The 15,598-nt window shown below is 51.3% G+C and overlaps 1 protein-coding gene across 4 annotated transcripts in view; it reads left to right on the top strand.

Moving 5' to 3' along the window:
• Positions 1-15,160, top strand: part of Eip75B (Ecdysone-induced protein 75B) — a 68,042-nt gene extending 52,882 nt beyond the window's left edge. For 3 of the 4 annotated variants that reach the window (XM_033383211.1, XM_033383210.1, XM_033383209.1), the window contains 2 exons: positions 9,304-9,542; positions 12,422-15,160. In XM_033383211.1, coding sequence (XP_033239102.1) covers positions 9,304-9,542; positions 12,422-15,043 — 2,861 coding nt within the window. In that variant the 3' untranslated portion in view covers positions 15,044-15,160. Of the gene's footprint in view, positions 1-7,020; positions 7,906-9,303; positions 9,543-12,421 lie in introns of those variants that run through there. The other variant, XM_033383212.1, reaches the window with a different exon arrangement.
• Positions 15,161-15,598: the final 438 nt, after the last annotated feature.

The following is a 15,598-nucleotide window of genomic DNA, read 5'->3' as shown; positions in this document are numbered from 1 at the left end:
GTTCATTGACTTCTGCTGCAGCGCGGCGCAGCTCTGCTTTCGAAAACGAAAGTGGTTCAGGCGATGCGTGTGCGCTGGTGGGGATGGGGAGGGGGGTATGGGGCTGGCTGCTTTGTAGGCAGCACGCAGACGCGGCCTTTGTGTAACAGTTATATTGTCGGTTTCGGGGCTTTAGATTTTTGGTATTTTGGGGGAAATATACCCACCAAATTTGAATTTCCTAAAGCATTTGCTGACCCCCACATTAATTTGGATTTTTGTATATTTTGTTGGTTTTCGATTAGTTTTTTAGCAAATCCTTGAACTAGTTCTAGCCACCCACCGACTGCAAAAACCCCACAGCTAGTGCCAAAAATACCATCGCACAAAAATGCGACCGCCAAGCAAACTCGAACTCGGCAACAGGCAATGAAATGAATCGAAAAAAAAAACAGAAAAAAAAACAGACGGGGAGGGGAAAAAAGCAACAAATTTCGAATTGTTTATAATAAAAATGACCGTGTGCTATTTAAGCGACGTCAACTGAGCAGTCGGCAGTCGGCAGCGTCGCCGAGCAGAGCAGAGCAGAGCAGCGCCGCAGCGCCTCGCCGCTCGCCCCTCTGGCCCCCCTTATCTTTCAAGGAAAATTCAAATAAAATATACCGAAACAAAACGAAACGAAATGAAGCCGTGAACGCTTTTTTACAGTTATAAAACCAGCGGCGCGCCGAGAGTGACCTAGAAAAAAAAATGGCCAGCAACGAATTAATATATTACTTTATTTAAAAAAAAAATGATATTTCTCCGACTGCTTTCACTTTCTGTTTCACCCGTAATTGGGGGGGCCATTTCGAAACACTTTCTTTTTTCGGCTTTCATAATTTCTCGTCCAATAGTAATAGGATGGTGAAGCGGGGCGGAGGGGGGACAGGCCATTTTGTTTGTGTGTGTTTTTTTTTGCTATTGCAAAGACACGAAAATACAACGCAAGAAATGAAAACGAAACCGAAATTTGGAGCGACACCCGCCCCTGTGCCGACCCCCCGTCCCCCGTGCCGTCCCTTTGGCTATCCCCCACACTCTGTCGCGGCGGCGGTGTAGTTCAATGACCGCCGTGCCGAGCCGCGCCGCTGACGTGCAGCGAAACTGGGTCACCAGCGGCAGCGCAGTCGGGGCAGTGAAGGTGGTGGAGACTGTGTATCTGTGTGTGTGTGTGTGTGTGTGTGTGTGTCTGCTCTGCTGATAGTAAACAACGAACAATGCACACACGTACAGGGAGCGTACAAATATATCAGTATTTTATTTGTATTGTTTTTGTTTTTTTTTTGTTTTGTGTTTTCTCATTTTGCATTTGATTTTTGTGGATTTGCTTGGAAATTTATTAGTTCGCTTTGCCGTGGGCCAAATAATGTTATGTTGGATTTGTTTTTACGAAATCCTTTTTTTCTTTTTATACACACACACACACACACACACACGCATACACATATAAAACATGGTGATTTTTAATTGAAATGAACTTAAATTAGCGCGAGGTTGGAGGCAAATTGAAAGTAAATACATATGCAACACGAGCAACGGCCCGGCCCCGGCCGCGGCCCCAGCCCCGGCCCCAAGACCACAGCGATGGGGAGGGAGGCGTAGCCCCAGCGACTGGGTTTTTGGATACGATTAGAATATATTCGAATATTCTCGAACGAAAAGGCCGAATGGCATAGCATAGCAGGGGAATACAATAGTAAATCAAAGAGTGTTTGGTATTTTCGTTGTACAAAAAAAAAATACCAAGAAGAAAGTACCTAAAGTTATGCAGAAATAAGGAAAGACTTTCTTTACTGATATTTTAGGAATGTTTGGTATTTTTTAGTATTTTTTGGTATTTTCTTAGTATTTTTTAGTATTTTGCTTAGTTTAATTTTGGAAAACCTACCAGTAGCTTATCTAAAAATTTTTTATTTGTTCTGGCATTTCTTTCGAGTACACCAACCCACCGACATTGTCTTGTATCTAAGATCTAAATCATAGCTAAACAAATATGTAAGCCCATAGATAGCCACACCTAAAACAGCAGGGAGGGGGGTGGGGTAGTAGGGGGGGGCAGGCAGCAATTAGTTGCTTGGGTGTTCCACAAGCACATAAAAATAATCAAACAATTGTCAATTATCGAAGGCACAGCATTATTTCTATATAGACACACACACACACACACACACACACGTATCGTATCGTATATATAGGAGTGCGCTGCTGTTGCTGCTGTTGTTGTCGCAATCATTATTATTTTGAGGCTACACACACACACACACACACACACACACACGAGCAGCAGCAGCAGCAGCAGCAGCAGTGGAGGGGCAACATGCATGTAGATTTCGCCTTGCCTCGTCCGAGCAGTCGCGGCTGCGAGAGTGTTTTGAACTTTATTCAGGTCAATTACAAATACATTAAAATGCCAGTGCTACACACACACACACACAGGGACAGACACACACACACACACACACACATGCTCGGGGCAAGCTGTTGACTAAAATAATATTGGAGGCTATACGAACAAAAATTTACAATAAAAACGAGAACAAGGAGGAGACTCGAAGCAAGGCAGAGGTCTGCTCTGTTCTGTTCAGGTCTGGTCTGGTCTGTGAAACTGAGGAGGCAAGGAGGCAAGGAGTCCAACCAGCACTTTGCAACAGTTCAAGGAGCCTCCCTCCGTGCGAGTGGGTGGCTGGGGCAGAGAGGCTTCAAGTACAATATGCTAATGATGATGTTGTTGCTGGATGATGATGATGAGTGAGTGGGTGGGTGCTGCTCGAGGCTGTTCCAGTTGGTGAAGGTTTTCGTGGGGGGGGGAACCTCCACTTGGAGGTTAAGCAACTGCCGGTGGAGGGCCTTCCCTCCCCCACCCCGTGAAACCTTGAGTGAGGCTCTCTCTTTGGAAGAGAGGCCTTCCTTCCAGATCATTCCCTACCAAAAAAATAAAAACATTATTATACAATTATCGCCCAAGTGAAATCATTTCACGCGAAACGAAACAAAGAGGGAGAAAGAGAGACAGAGCGACAGAGACTGGACAGAGAGAGAAGACTGCATCAACAAATTACTTGAGCAACGGCAGCTGCTCGACAAGTCTCTTCCCTCTCTCTCCCTCTCCCTCTCCCTCTCTTTCTGTTTCTTTTTTTTTTGGTTACATAAAGTTACGCGTGCGTATGCTTTTGTGTCTGCCTTCACCTGCCACCAATTTTAACGGTGAAATTGCAAAAAAGAAAAGAGCGCCAAGCCACAACAAAACGAAGCCAAAAGAGATGCAAACCAAAGGCAAAGGCAGAGGCAGAGGCAACGAAAAGAAGCACAAGAAAAGAAAAGAGAAAAAAGAGTAGCGCAAACGTAACAAACTTGTTTTACGGCTGCTGGCAGCGACGCTGGCGTCGCCTACTACGCAAGTTGAACCTTCAAAAGGTTCATTTACCTCGTGCCCGAACGGGCATCGGGCGTCGGGCATCGGCCATCGGGCGCCCGACCAAAACACGAACCACCGACATCAGCAGCAGCAGCAGCAGCAGCATACTTAATGTTGAAAGAGTGTGAGGGGCCGGGGTGGAGGGGTGGTGGCGACCAGAGCGGGAGAAATAAAAAATGTACTTTCGCTTTTTTCAATGCCTCGGCGCCAAAAACTAGTTTCGAGCCCCAGAGCGGAGAGCAGAGAGCGTAGAGCAGGAGCATTGCAGCAATTTGGATCTGCTGACGTCGTCGCCGCCGCTGCCGCCGTCGCTGTTTTGGGCCACAGTTAAACGACCGAGCAGCGGCAGAGTTCAACGACTTTTGTAAAATTTCTCGAAGGTTTCGCATTGCAACATCAGCGACAGCGACAGAGCCAACTTGTTCGAAGCTGCATTTGCATTGCTCTCTCTCTCTCTCACCCGCTCACTCGCTCGCTGTGCTGAATGCTGTTCATTGCACTCGGCCTCGTTTCGGTTCTGCTCGGGGCTCGCTGCCTGGTGCAATTTTTGCACGACGCCGACGTCAGAGCCGAACCGAATGTGTCTGAGAGAGCGAGCGGTTCGCATGCATTTGTCGCCGAGTGCAGCGACTTCTATTTGGGTCAGGCACGGTCATTCGCCTCGCTGCGACTGCGACAGCGGCAGCGGCTGCAGCAGCGCCGTCAGCGCCTTGCATTTGAATATAATTATACACGAAATGGAATTATTTGCGTTGCGTATGCGCCTTCGCCTCTGCCTGGGCCTCTGCCTCTGCCATGTGCTGGAGCAGCTGGACCGCAGATGGGCGATCAGATCAGTGTGGCCCCATTTCGGGGGAGCATGTTTATTTAGTGGGTATTTGGTGAACTTGCTGTCTGGAATGCGCATGGGGGTCAAGGGTGGATCGATAAATACTATTTGGTATTTATTTTCCAATTTTTAAATAATTTTCACGTCCACACAAAAGTTCCCCTTGAAACGCAGAATTTTCGCTTTGTGCGTTTTGCGTTTTGCCTTTTGTTGTTTTTCCACTTTATTGATGAGCATGAAACGAGCCCGAGGCGACCTTTTCAAGTAGAATTAATAATGTGGCACAGGGGCAAACGGCAGAGCAGCGACCCTCTCCCTGAACGATCCCCCCCCCCTCCCCCCCTCGCCATTGCCCGAGAGAGCGACATTTTCATGACCCACAAAAATCGCTTGCACGAAGGCTTCACCAAAAAACAAAAATAAACATGGGGGAAAATGTCTGTGTGTGTGTGTGTGGCGGGGAGGGGGGTGGGGGGAGACAAATTTCCAGAAACTTCAAAACAAAGAAAATGATGGCTTTATTGTTATTATTACGAATATTATTACACGTTGTCCCCCTTTCTTTTGGGGCTCTCTTTCTTTCCCTCTTTCCACACACTTCGATGGGGCTTACGCAAGCGACGCGGCGACGCAGCGACGCAGCGACGCAGCGACAGAGACTGAAGCAACAACAATTGTGTCTGTCGCTTATGTGACTTTACGTAAAGCCCTCCCCCTCCCCCTACCCGTTGCCCCCCCTGCACGCTCCAAAAAGGTGTTTGTGAATCACCTTCCTCTAAACCCAAAACCGAAAGTAGGCCTATCTCTCCGTCTCGCTCTCTCTCTCTCTCTCTCTTTCTCGCCGTCTCGCCAACGCTTCCTGATTGCAACTCTGGCTTTTGCCTCATCGAGAAAAGAGTGCATTGAACTCGCACTCTCTCTGTCTCTCTCTCTCTTATAAACAACAAGTTTTGGCTTTTATTTACTTATGATTAGTGCTTTTTTTTCTTGGCCACAATTAGCGGCCATTTCTCCGCAATTCAGGAAGTCGGCCCAAAAGCATTGAGAAAGCCAACTGATGCAGGGCTCTGTAGGGGGAGCAGGGTGGCGGGGAGGGGGGGAGCACTGCCAAGAGAAAGTGAAACTTGTTAATTGGCTTTTAATTGCTGGCATTGTGCGGGTCTGGTCTTTACTGTTGAATGTCAATTATTTGCCAGAGAGACAAGACTTTTGATGAGATTGAACTGGTTTTTCCTCCGCGGTGGGGGGCGGGTGGCACGCGGACCCCCCAGAGGCTTGCATAAGTCTCGCCAGATACTTCGATATTAGATAGATATATTTCTTGGTTTATTTCTTGGTTTATTTTTTGTGTCCATCGAAGTCTTGTCTGGCAGTGTCTGCTGTTGGTCTTTCGGGGGTCTTATGCAACTCGAGTTTATAGGCCTACCTTCCTCCTCCTACCAAACAGTGTAACTGTTGCCCAATCGTCGTGGCCCGGTGTCTGCCGTCTGCATTTCCACAACACACGCACGAAAATTTCTACCCGAAAAAAGCCAAACAACTTTCACTTTTACTTTCGTCCGCAAGCAACAGACAAGAGACACTCAATGGCTGGCTCATCGTTGGAAACGATTATTAAATTTTTCGTTGTTTGTTGTTTGTGTTTGGCCCCATTCCAGCGGCTGAGTTCATTGACCAGCGGGGAACTTCCCGATCCATCCATGACAAACTCGAAAAGTTTGAATAAACAAACGACTTCGGTGGTGGAGTGGAGTCGGAGTGGAGCACTCATGAGTCAGTGAGACGAGATCAGTGAGTCATTAGGTGACCCCACAAATCAGACGAATCCTTGACTAAATGTCTAGATATCCGCTAAGGCTAGTGGGCGGAGGAGGAGTCGACTGCCTGCCTGCCTGCCTGCCTGCCAGACGGGGCCAGAGACGTCATAAATTATACCCACTCAAGCGTGAAATCATTAAGATTCATTTAAATACATATCGCTCTCCTTGCTGGCCAGCTCAGCCTCCCGACCTCCAGACCTCAAGACCCGTAGAACAGCCCAGTTTTTCCACCTCCAAAATACGCATACGCACCACCCTTCAAGTCCATGCCTGTGCGCCGCCACCTTTTTTCACCAAGTATGAAAAAAGCTCTCCTTAAAGCTTGCCGTACTCTTAAACTACAAAACTCAACACACTGGCGCGCTCTGTGCTCTTTGCGGTGTGTTGAAAAGCTTTGCCGCGAAGCTTAAGAGAGCTTTCTGGTAGGGCTCGCTCTTGAGCTCTCTCTCTCTCTCTCTCTGTCTCTCTGGCGACAGTTCATGCCGTTTGTTGTCTTTTGGCGGCGCGAACATTGAACTTTTGTGGTAGGACCTTGTTGTTGCAACAGAACGAGAGGGCGATACCACAAAAGAAAAGAGACGGAGAAAGCTTATCAGGAAAAGCTTATCATCAAAGCCTTGGCTTGAACTTGAAAATAATAGAACCACAAAAGGGCAGAAAGTTAGCCAAAAATAAATGTAAAAATACTAAAATAATTATTAATGAAAATTCGTAATTGTAAAATAAACTCCCATCACGGCGAGCGAGCGAGAGGGAGAGAGAAAGAACACTGCGAAGAGAGAGAGAGCCAATGAAATGCCAAGCTTTACGCTGCCTCTCTTAAGAGCGCGCGCTCTCTCCGCCGCTCGCTCTCCGCCGCTCTGCCGCTCTCTCTCTCTCTGTCTCTGTTTTGTGCTGCCCGCCTGCTTTGCTTTGCTTTGGTATATTCGGTGACGTGCTGCGGCTTTTACAGTTATTCGCGTTCGAGATTTTGTCGAGTTTTGTCATGTCAGCGGAGGAGCACGCACTCACATTCAGATACTGATTCAGATATTGAGGAGCACTGAGCCCAAGCCGCCCGCCCCCCCAACAAGAACGCGAGTGTTGACCAGAAACCAAAAAACCCAAATAATTTAATAACTAAATAAATGACGAAAAGTCGACCAAGTCTCGCCCAAAAACAAAAACAAAAGCGAAAAACCTACACACACACACACACACACACACCCGTCTGTCTGGATTACGCGCTAAATGAAACAAATATCCAAATAAATATTTAACAAATTCCAAAAATTATTTTAATTGTGAGAAAATCGTAAGAAACAAAACGCAAAGAAAGTTCCTGCAAAACTAAAGCCAAGAAAAGAAATGCGAAATATTTTTTTTCTTGTTTGAAAGAGTGAAAAATATCTTAAAAATATCTTAAGAAAACCTACAAACAAATAGAGTGGTGTTTATTTTTTTTTTTTTTTGGAAATAATAATTAAACACCAGAAGAAAATCGCAGTGTATCCAAAAGAAAACCAACAACAACAACAACAAAAGTTAAACCAAAAAGTTACAAATTTTTTTTTTGGCCCGACCGCCCCCGCCCCGTGCCAAAAGAAAGAAAGGAAAATCCCAACCAAGAAAGAATTATTCATGAATACTCGAATGAGTGCCCAGCGGAATCTCATAGGGAGAAAAGTGTAAACCAAAAAACCAACAACAAGTTTTGGGTTAAGAAAACAAATAAAATATACCGAAAAAATATAAAAAAAATACAATTCATAGAAAAATGGGCGAAGAACTGCCGATACTGAAGGGGATACTCAAAGGCAATGTCAACTATCACAATGCGCGTAAGTTTCCAAACAGATTAGAGATCCATTCCGAATTGGAGTTAGAAAGTGAAAGAAATTTCCCTAATGCTTCGACTGACACAGTTTCCCTCCCTCCCTCCCCCTCAGACACAGCTCCCCCCCTCAGCGCTTTCGGTTTCCAAAAAAAATTAACTCCCATAGATGCTCTCCGACTCCGACTCTGACTCCGACTCGGCTTTGACTTTGATTCGGTCTTTATTTTTTTTTTTCTTGTGCGGTGCTGTTTACCTTTTTTTTTTCCAAAGCGACGCTCCGAGCGCCATTGAGTGTTGACCTCGTTTTTAAACAGACAATAATTTGTGCGGCGGCAGAGGCTGCCGCTGCCGCTGCTGCTGGCGCTGCCGCGGAAGAGCTTTAAACTTGAAACGCAGCTTCGGTTCGGCTCGCTCGGTTCGGCTCTGTTCGGTGGAAGTGAAGTGAAGGCTGGCTGCGCTGCAGCGCTGCTGCGCCGCTTGCTATTTTCTAAAAGAGTGGCAGGCGGCCGTCCGTCGCATGTTTGACCAACTTTCTTCAGCGGCGACGACGGCGGCGGCGCAGCGCGCTCTAATTTCTACGCGCAGCCGCAGCGGCAGCGGCAGCATTTCATTTTCCATTTCATTTGACCTGGATTTCGCCCCTGCCAGTCAAGTGGGTCAATTTCTCGCAGTGTATTTGCTGGGAAAAGTAGTGAAAAATCAGCCGCAGCTCTCGTGTTGTTTCACTTTTTGCTGTGTGTGTGTGTTTTTTTTTTGTTGGGTTTCCTCAGTGAAATTTTTGTAGAAATTTCTTTTGACATTGAAAAGGAAACACATCACCCCCCTCCCCTCAAAAGATCGTAAGGATGTGTGGCTGCTCTCTTGCAGTCCAAAAACTAAGTTTTTCCTTTGTGGATGCTGGCAATGCTGGCCTCCTTTTTTGTTGGTGCGAAAAACGTGACCGCAAACGTGTCGCCGTCTCTGTCTCGTCTCTGTCTTTGCATGTCTCCCTCTCTCTTTTGGGGTTTTTGGTGAAATGTGAAAGTTCACCCACATCCAAATGCTGTTGTTTTTTTTTTGGTTTAAAATCTAAAAAAAGAGAAAGTGTAACAAGCCAAAAATACGAGAAGAGTGGAACAGCAGCAGAAGCAGCAGCAGCTGAGGCAATGACCCACTTTCAAGGGCACTAAATTACACAAGGGACGAGGGGACGAGGGTATCGGGGGGATGGGGGGGGGCACTTCCTGCGTGACAAGCCAGGACAACAGCTGTTGCCCGTGCACCTGCTCTCCAATGAAGGCAGCAATGAAGCGTGTAATTGATGCACCGAAAGGGGCAGGGGGGGACCCTACCTTTAAGTTGAACCAACGATTACCTGCCACTAACCTCAATCTTCCCCCTCTCTCTCTCTCTCTCGTTGCAGCTGTGCGCTTTGGTCGCGTGCCGAAGCGAGAGAAGGCGCGCATCCTGGCCGCCATGCAGCAGAGCACACAGAACCGGGGCCAGCAGCGGGCCCTGGCCACAGAGCTGGACGATCAGCCCCGTCTACTGGCCGCCGTCCTGCGGGCCCATCTCGAGACGTGCGAATTTACCAAGGAGAAGGTCTCGGCCATGCGGCAACGGGCCCGCGATTGCCCATCGTACTCGATGCCCACATTGCTGGTAAGTCCATCAACATCTATACGTAGTATTTGGCTGTAAAAGGTTGCAGCGTAGGCAGTGGCTCTCGATTTCCGGGCCCAGATCAGAGATCTGTCAGATACAGATACAGAAACAGTCGCCGAGGCATTAGGTTGGGGTTACTCATGCGCCAAGGTGAACCTGTTTGCATGATTCTAAACCAGGAAATCGCCAGCCATGGCATGGCATGGCTCGCACGTACCGCTCGCTCGCTGGCTCGGTCGCTGGCTCGGTTCTTGCAAGACAGACCTCCAAATGGTGGCAGTGCGGCGCGGCGCGGCGTGGCGGGGTTTGGGGTCAAGTTCTATGCGAAGAAAAACCCGTCAATGTCAAATTTATGACGTTCCGCGACGACAGACGACAGACGTCAGACCTGAATGATAAATGGTTTAAGGTGGTTGTAAAAATACACAACTTTTGTTTAGTTTTCGTCACCGTTTTGGCGGTCAGAGCAAGTAGATCGATGGGGAAGGGGCGTTGGGAGTTGGGGGTGGTGTACTACAGGGAAGAGGAAGTCAGAGACACCCCCTGGATGGTTGGGGAGAACGATCTAACTACCAGTCGCCCGGCGATCGAAAGCGATAAAGAAAAAACGTGTCCCAGCAACAACAGCAAATTATACAAATACAGTTCTAAAGCTCAAGGTCAAGCGCAGCGTCATTATTAATGAAAGCACACACACACACAGACACAGAGACGTAGGAAACAAAGCGTTGAATAGATAGAGAGAGTGCGAGGCGGCAGAGAGGGGCAACGAGGGGCAACGAGGGGCAGCGAGGGGGGGTCGCAGACAGGCACATGCGTTGATCATTTAAATAAATTATTATTAAAATATTTAAAAGCGAGAGAACGAAAGAATACGAGTACCTAAAGAGTTAGAGGGGGAGAGGGAGAGACGGAGAGAGAGAGTCAAGTGCAAGGCCGCCAAGCTAGGGTTGGAGGGGGGGCGGTGGGGCGTTCCCTGATCCTAGAGGGATCAAACCCCAGAACTCACTCGTAGAAAGGCAAACGCTAGAGCCGACCTTCGGACAAAGCTATTTTTTAACCTTGGCGATAGAATAAAACGAAACGAGCTGCGTCCCCCCTCCTGCCCCCTCTGCCCCTCTAGCACCCCCCAACAAATGAGTAAACAATAATAATACTAAAAAAATGCACTCAAATATGCATAAAATGTGAGGGAATAGAATATGAGGAAGCAAAATATGCCAGAGAGAGGGGGAGAGAGGGAGAGAGCGAGAGGGAAGCAGCGACACGACACGACACGTAATATGCAACGTGTGTACGTACGGAAGGCGGAAAACGTACGGAGGTTATGACTGAGAGATGATGATCTCTCTGTCTCTCTGTCGGTGTGTGTGCGTGTGTGTGTGTCCCTTCTAGAAATAGAAATTCAATTCGCTGATTAGCCCTAGGAATTCGATTATTCAATAGATTGCTAGCCAGCCAGCCAGCCATCCATTCATCCCCCTCCCCCGTCCCCCCCACTAAATCCCCCTCTTTTTGCGGCCCCGATTTTGCGGTAAATTATTTTTGGCAAACAAATTGAAGGTCTTGTGATATGCCGGCAGAGCGGCACGAGCATGCGGGGCGGGGCGGGGGAGGGGGCGCGTTTTATATAGCCTCCTCCGGCCCCACTCATTAGTGGCCCGAAAAACTATTTCCGCTTTTGCGCACATGAAAAATCCAAATCAAAACAACAAATAAAGAAAAAAGGGAATCGCAAAGGATCCGAAATGTATAGCGGGAGGGGGAGGGGTACGACGCCGACGCCGACGGCGAAGCTGGCGCATATCAAACGACGACGTCAAAGCGCCGAACGACCCACCGAAGCGACCGGCAAAAAGTCCGAAAAGAAACGAAACGAAACGAAAAGAAATCTTCTTGTTCTTGCGCTTCGTCGCCGGTTGCCGGTCGGCAGAGAAGAGAGAGAGAGAGGGAGAGCGAGCGAGAGCGAGAGCAAAAACACTTTCAAGGTTAATCTGCAGACAGATTTTCAAAGAGCTGTCGGGGGCGGAGGCATAGCGGCTGAAAATCAAACATAAATTAAAAATTAAGTCGATGCGAAGAACAATAGCCAATGGGCGGCCGGTGGCCGGTGGCTGGTGGCAGGTGGTGGGCGGCTGATATCGGGGCACGTTCAATGGGCGGGGGGGGCGGTGGGTCGTCTGGGGGCGCACTTGGCGGCGCATGTTCATGTAACTGAAAACCCGGAAAGCCAAATGGCGAAATAGCATGAACAGTCGTCACTCTGAAGAGCCCCCCGCCGCCGCACCAACCCCAACCCCAACCCCTTTTATATATTTGTTTCGAGCGAACACGCGCCAACACAGTGGCAACAACAGCAACCCGGAACCTTGAACTCTAGTTCGTCGACCTTGGCGGGTAATGTCAGGCCACACACACACACACACACACACACGGCAACACAATGAAAGCTCCCACAGAGAGAGAGAGAGAGAGAGAAAAACCGCCCCTAGAAACTACAAAAAAAAAAAACTAACAGAACAAACGAAAGCTGATGTCGTTAGGGCGCTTTCTCTCTCTCTCTCTTGCTCTCCCTCTCGAAAAGCTTCCAGCGGCGTATAAGGAAATGCGACATTTGATAAACGAGAGAGGGAGAGAGGGAGCGGGGGAGAGCGAGAGGGCGAGAGGGCGAGTGGGCGTGCGGAAGTAGAAATAGTTGTGCGATTATTGATTTACGCGATAGAATGTTGCGGAGAGGAGAGCAAGCGGGACGGACGGGGAGGGCGGGAGCAGTTCGCTGACCTTCGTGTGCGAAACGAGCGATGACGCGTGTGCGATGAGGGCGATGCGATGCAACAGTTACTAACGGTATCCCCTTTTCTTGTGTTCCTTTGCAGGCCTGTCCCCTCAATCCCGCCCCCGAGCTGCAGTCCGAGCAGGAGTTCTCGCAGCGTTTCGCCCACGTGATCCGCGGCGTGATCGATTTCGCGGGCATGATACCCGGCTTCCAGCTGCTCACACAGGACGACAAGTTCACGCTGCTGAAGGCGGGCCTCTTCGACGCCCTGTTCGTGCGCCTGATCTGCATGTTCGACTCGTCGATCAACTCGATTATCTGCCTGAACGGGCAGGTGATGCGCCGCGACGCCATCCAGAACGGGGCCAATGCCCGCTTCCTGGTCGACTCGACGTTCAATTTTGCCGAGCGGATGAACTCGATGAACCTCACGGACGCCGAGATCGGCCTGTTCTGCGCCATCGTCCTGATCACGCCCGACCGACCCGGACTGCGCAACCTGGAGCTCATCGAGAAGATGTACAGCCGCCTCAAGGGCTGCTTGCAGTACATTGTCGCCCAGAATCGGCCCGATCAGCCCGACTTTCTCGCCAAGCTGCTGGAGACGATGCCCGACCTGAGGACCCTCAGCACCCTGCACACCGAGAAGCTGGTCGTCTTCCGCACCGAGCACAAGGAGCTGCTGCGCCAGCAGATGTGGAGCATGGAGGAGGGACAGGATCCCACCTCCGGCAAGTCCCCGGCCGCCAGCTGGGCCGACGCCATGGACGTGGAGGCGGCCAAGAGCCCCCTGGGCTCGGTTTCCAGCACAGAGTCGGCGGATCTCGATTATGGTTCACCCAGCAGCAGCTCGATGCAACAGCAGGTGGCACAGGCCGCGGCCTCGCCGCCACAGCCATCGGCATTGGCCAGTTCGGCCCCACTTTTGGCGGCCACCCTCTCGGGCGGCTGTCCACTGCGCAATCGCGCCAATTCCGGCTCCAGCGGTGACTCTGGTGCCGCCGACATGGACATTGTCGGCTCGCATGCGCATCTCACCCAGAACGGCCTGACAATCACGCCCATTGTGCGCCACCACCTCCAACAGCAGCAGCAGCAGCAGCAGCCCCACCCCCACCACCAGCAGCAGCAGCAGGCGCACGCCCAACAGCAGCAGCAGCAACAGCAGCAACATGCCACACAGCAGCAGCAACAACACGCCACACAGCAGCAGCAGCACCAACACCAGCAGCATCCGCAGCTGCACCACCACCTGACGGCGGGGGCAGCGAGTCGCTACCGGAAGCTGGACTCGCCCACGGACTCGGGCATCGAGTCGGGCAACGAGAAGAACGAGTGCAAGGCGGTCTCGTCGGGCGGCAGCAGCTCCTGCTCCAGTCCCCGGTCCAGCGTGGACGACGCCCTCGACTGCAGCGACGCCCAGGTGTCCGCCGCCCAGGCGGTGGCCGCCGTCAATCCACAGCTGAGCGTGGTGGCCGTCTCCCCGGTCCGTTCGCCGCAGCCCTCGAGCAGCGCCAACATGCATCTGAAGCGCCAGATCGTCGAGGACATGCCCGTGCTGAAGCGCGTCCTGCAGGCGCCGCCCCTGTACGACACCAATTCCCTGATGGACGAGGCCTACAAGCCGCACAAGAAGTTCCGGGCCCTGCGCCATCGCGAGTTCGAGACCGCGGAGGCGGACGCCAGCAGCTCCACCCACAGCCTGGGCGCCCTCAGCCCGCGCCAGAGCCCCATCCCGGCCAGCGTAGCCACGCCGCCGCCGTCGTCACAGGCGTCACACTCCCTCGCGGGTGTGTCCGGGCCGGCCCAGAGCCAGCTGCACATGCACCTGACACGCGGCAGCCCCAACAGCGGCAGCCACGGCCACGGTCACGGCCAGGTCCAGGGCCCCAAGGCCTCGATGGCCAGCTCCCATTCGGTGCTGGCCAAATCCCTGATGGCCGAGCCCCGCATGACGCCCGAGCAGATCAAGCGGAGCGACATCATCCAGAACTATCTGAAGCGGGAGCCCGGCACCGCCGCCCTCGCCAGCAGCACCACCTCCTCGGCGAGCATGGGCGGACGCAGCCCCAGCAGCCACTGCGCCTCGCCCTCGACCAGCAGTCCGCCGCCGCCGGCCCCCCAGCGCTGGGGCAGCAGCTCGGTGATCACCACCACCTGCCAGCAGAGGCAGCAGTCCGTGTCGCCGCACAGCAACGGTAGCAGCAGCAGCAGCAGCTCCTCCAGCTCCAGCTCCTCCTCGTCGTCCAGCTCCTCATCCAGCAACAGCAACAGCAACAGCAACTGCAGCTCCAGCTCCGTCGGCAGCTGCCAGTATTTCCAGTCGCCGCACTCCACCAGCAGCTCCTCGGTGGCGGTCACAGCCCCGGGCAACGGGAACGGCAACGGCAACGGGGCAGCCACAGCTGCCTCCTCGAGCCCCGCCCTGCTGGAGCTGCAGGTGGACATTGCCGACTCGGCCCAGCCCCTGAACCTGTCCAAGAAGTCGCCAACGCCGCCGCCCAGCAAGCTGCAAGCTCTCGTGGCAGCGGCCAACGCTGTGCAGCGCTATCCCACTCTCTCGGCCGATGTCACGGTGACAGCCTCCAGCGGCGGCGGCGGGGGAGGCGCTGTGGGTGGCATTGGCGCTGGTCCCCCATCGCAGGCGGCCAGCCCGGCACCGACCAGCAGCAGCCCGCCCGCCGCTGTGGCGGCCGTGCACAAGGTCATGTTGGAGGCGTAAGCCCCAAGGCAGGAGAAGGTGAGACAGAGACTGACACAGGTCCTTGGCGGGGGGATGGATTGGAGAGCAGGCGATCGATGGGAGAGGGGATTAGGTTAGAGCAAGAGCAAGGGCAAGGGCAAGGGGAAGAGAAACAGAAAGAGAAAGAGAGAGTCTTGTACAAAGATTGCGGGCGGGAGAGCAGAACAGCAGAACAGCACTATATTTAATGGGAAAAACTAAAAGCGAGGAAAGGAAAGGAACAACAAAAGAACGAAGGCAACAACTAAAAGTTATTAATTTAAACCCAAGGCATTGAAGGTATTACCAGGCGAAGACCAGAGACGAGGAGTATGCATATAAATATATCTTTTTTTTTTAGCCCTAAGAACTTTAGCATAGCGTGAGGAAGGAACCCCCCAAGACCCCCCCTCCCCACCAGACCCAGACCCAGACCCAGCCCAACCCCCCATTCGGAGGAGCCCCCGTTTGTTTTTTTTACATTCTTTTTTTTTGCATACATTTTAAGCACTATTATTGTAAATATTAATTAATTAATTAATTAATTATTTTAAA

This window comes from Drosophila pseudoobscura, chromosome X (assembly GCF_009870125.1).
Source record: "Drosophila pseudoobscura strain MV-25-SWS-2005 chromosome X, UCI_Dpse_MV25, whole genome shotgun sequence".
In the NCBI taxonomy this organism is placed as follows: Eukaryota; Metazoa; Arthropoda; class Insecta; order Diptera; family Drosophilidae; genus Drosophila; species Drosophila pseudoobscura.
This window is presented reverse-complemented; position numbering and strand designations above follow the sequence as displayed.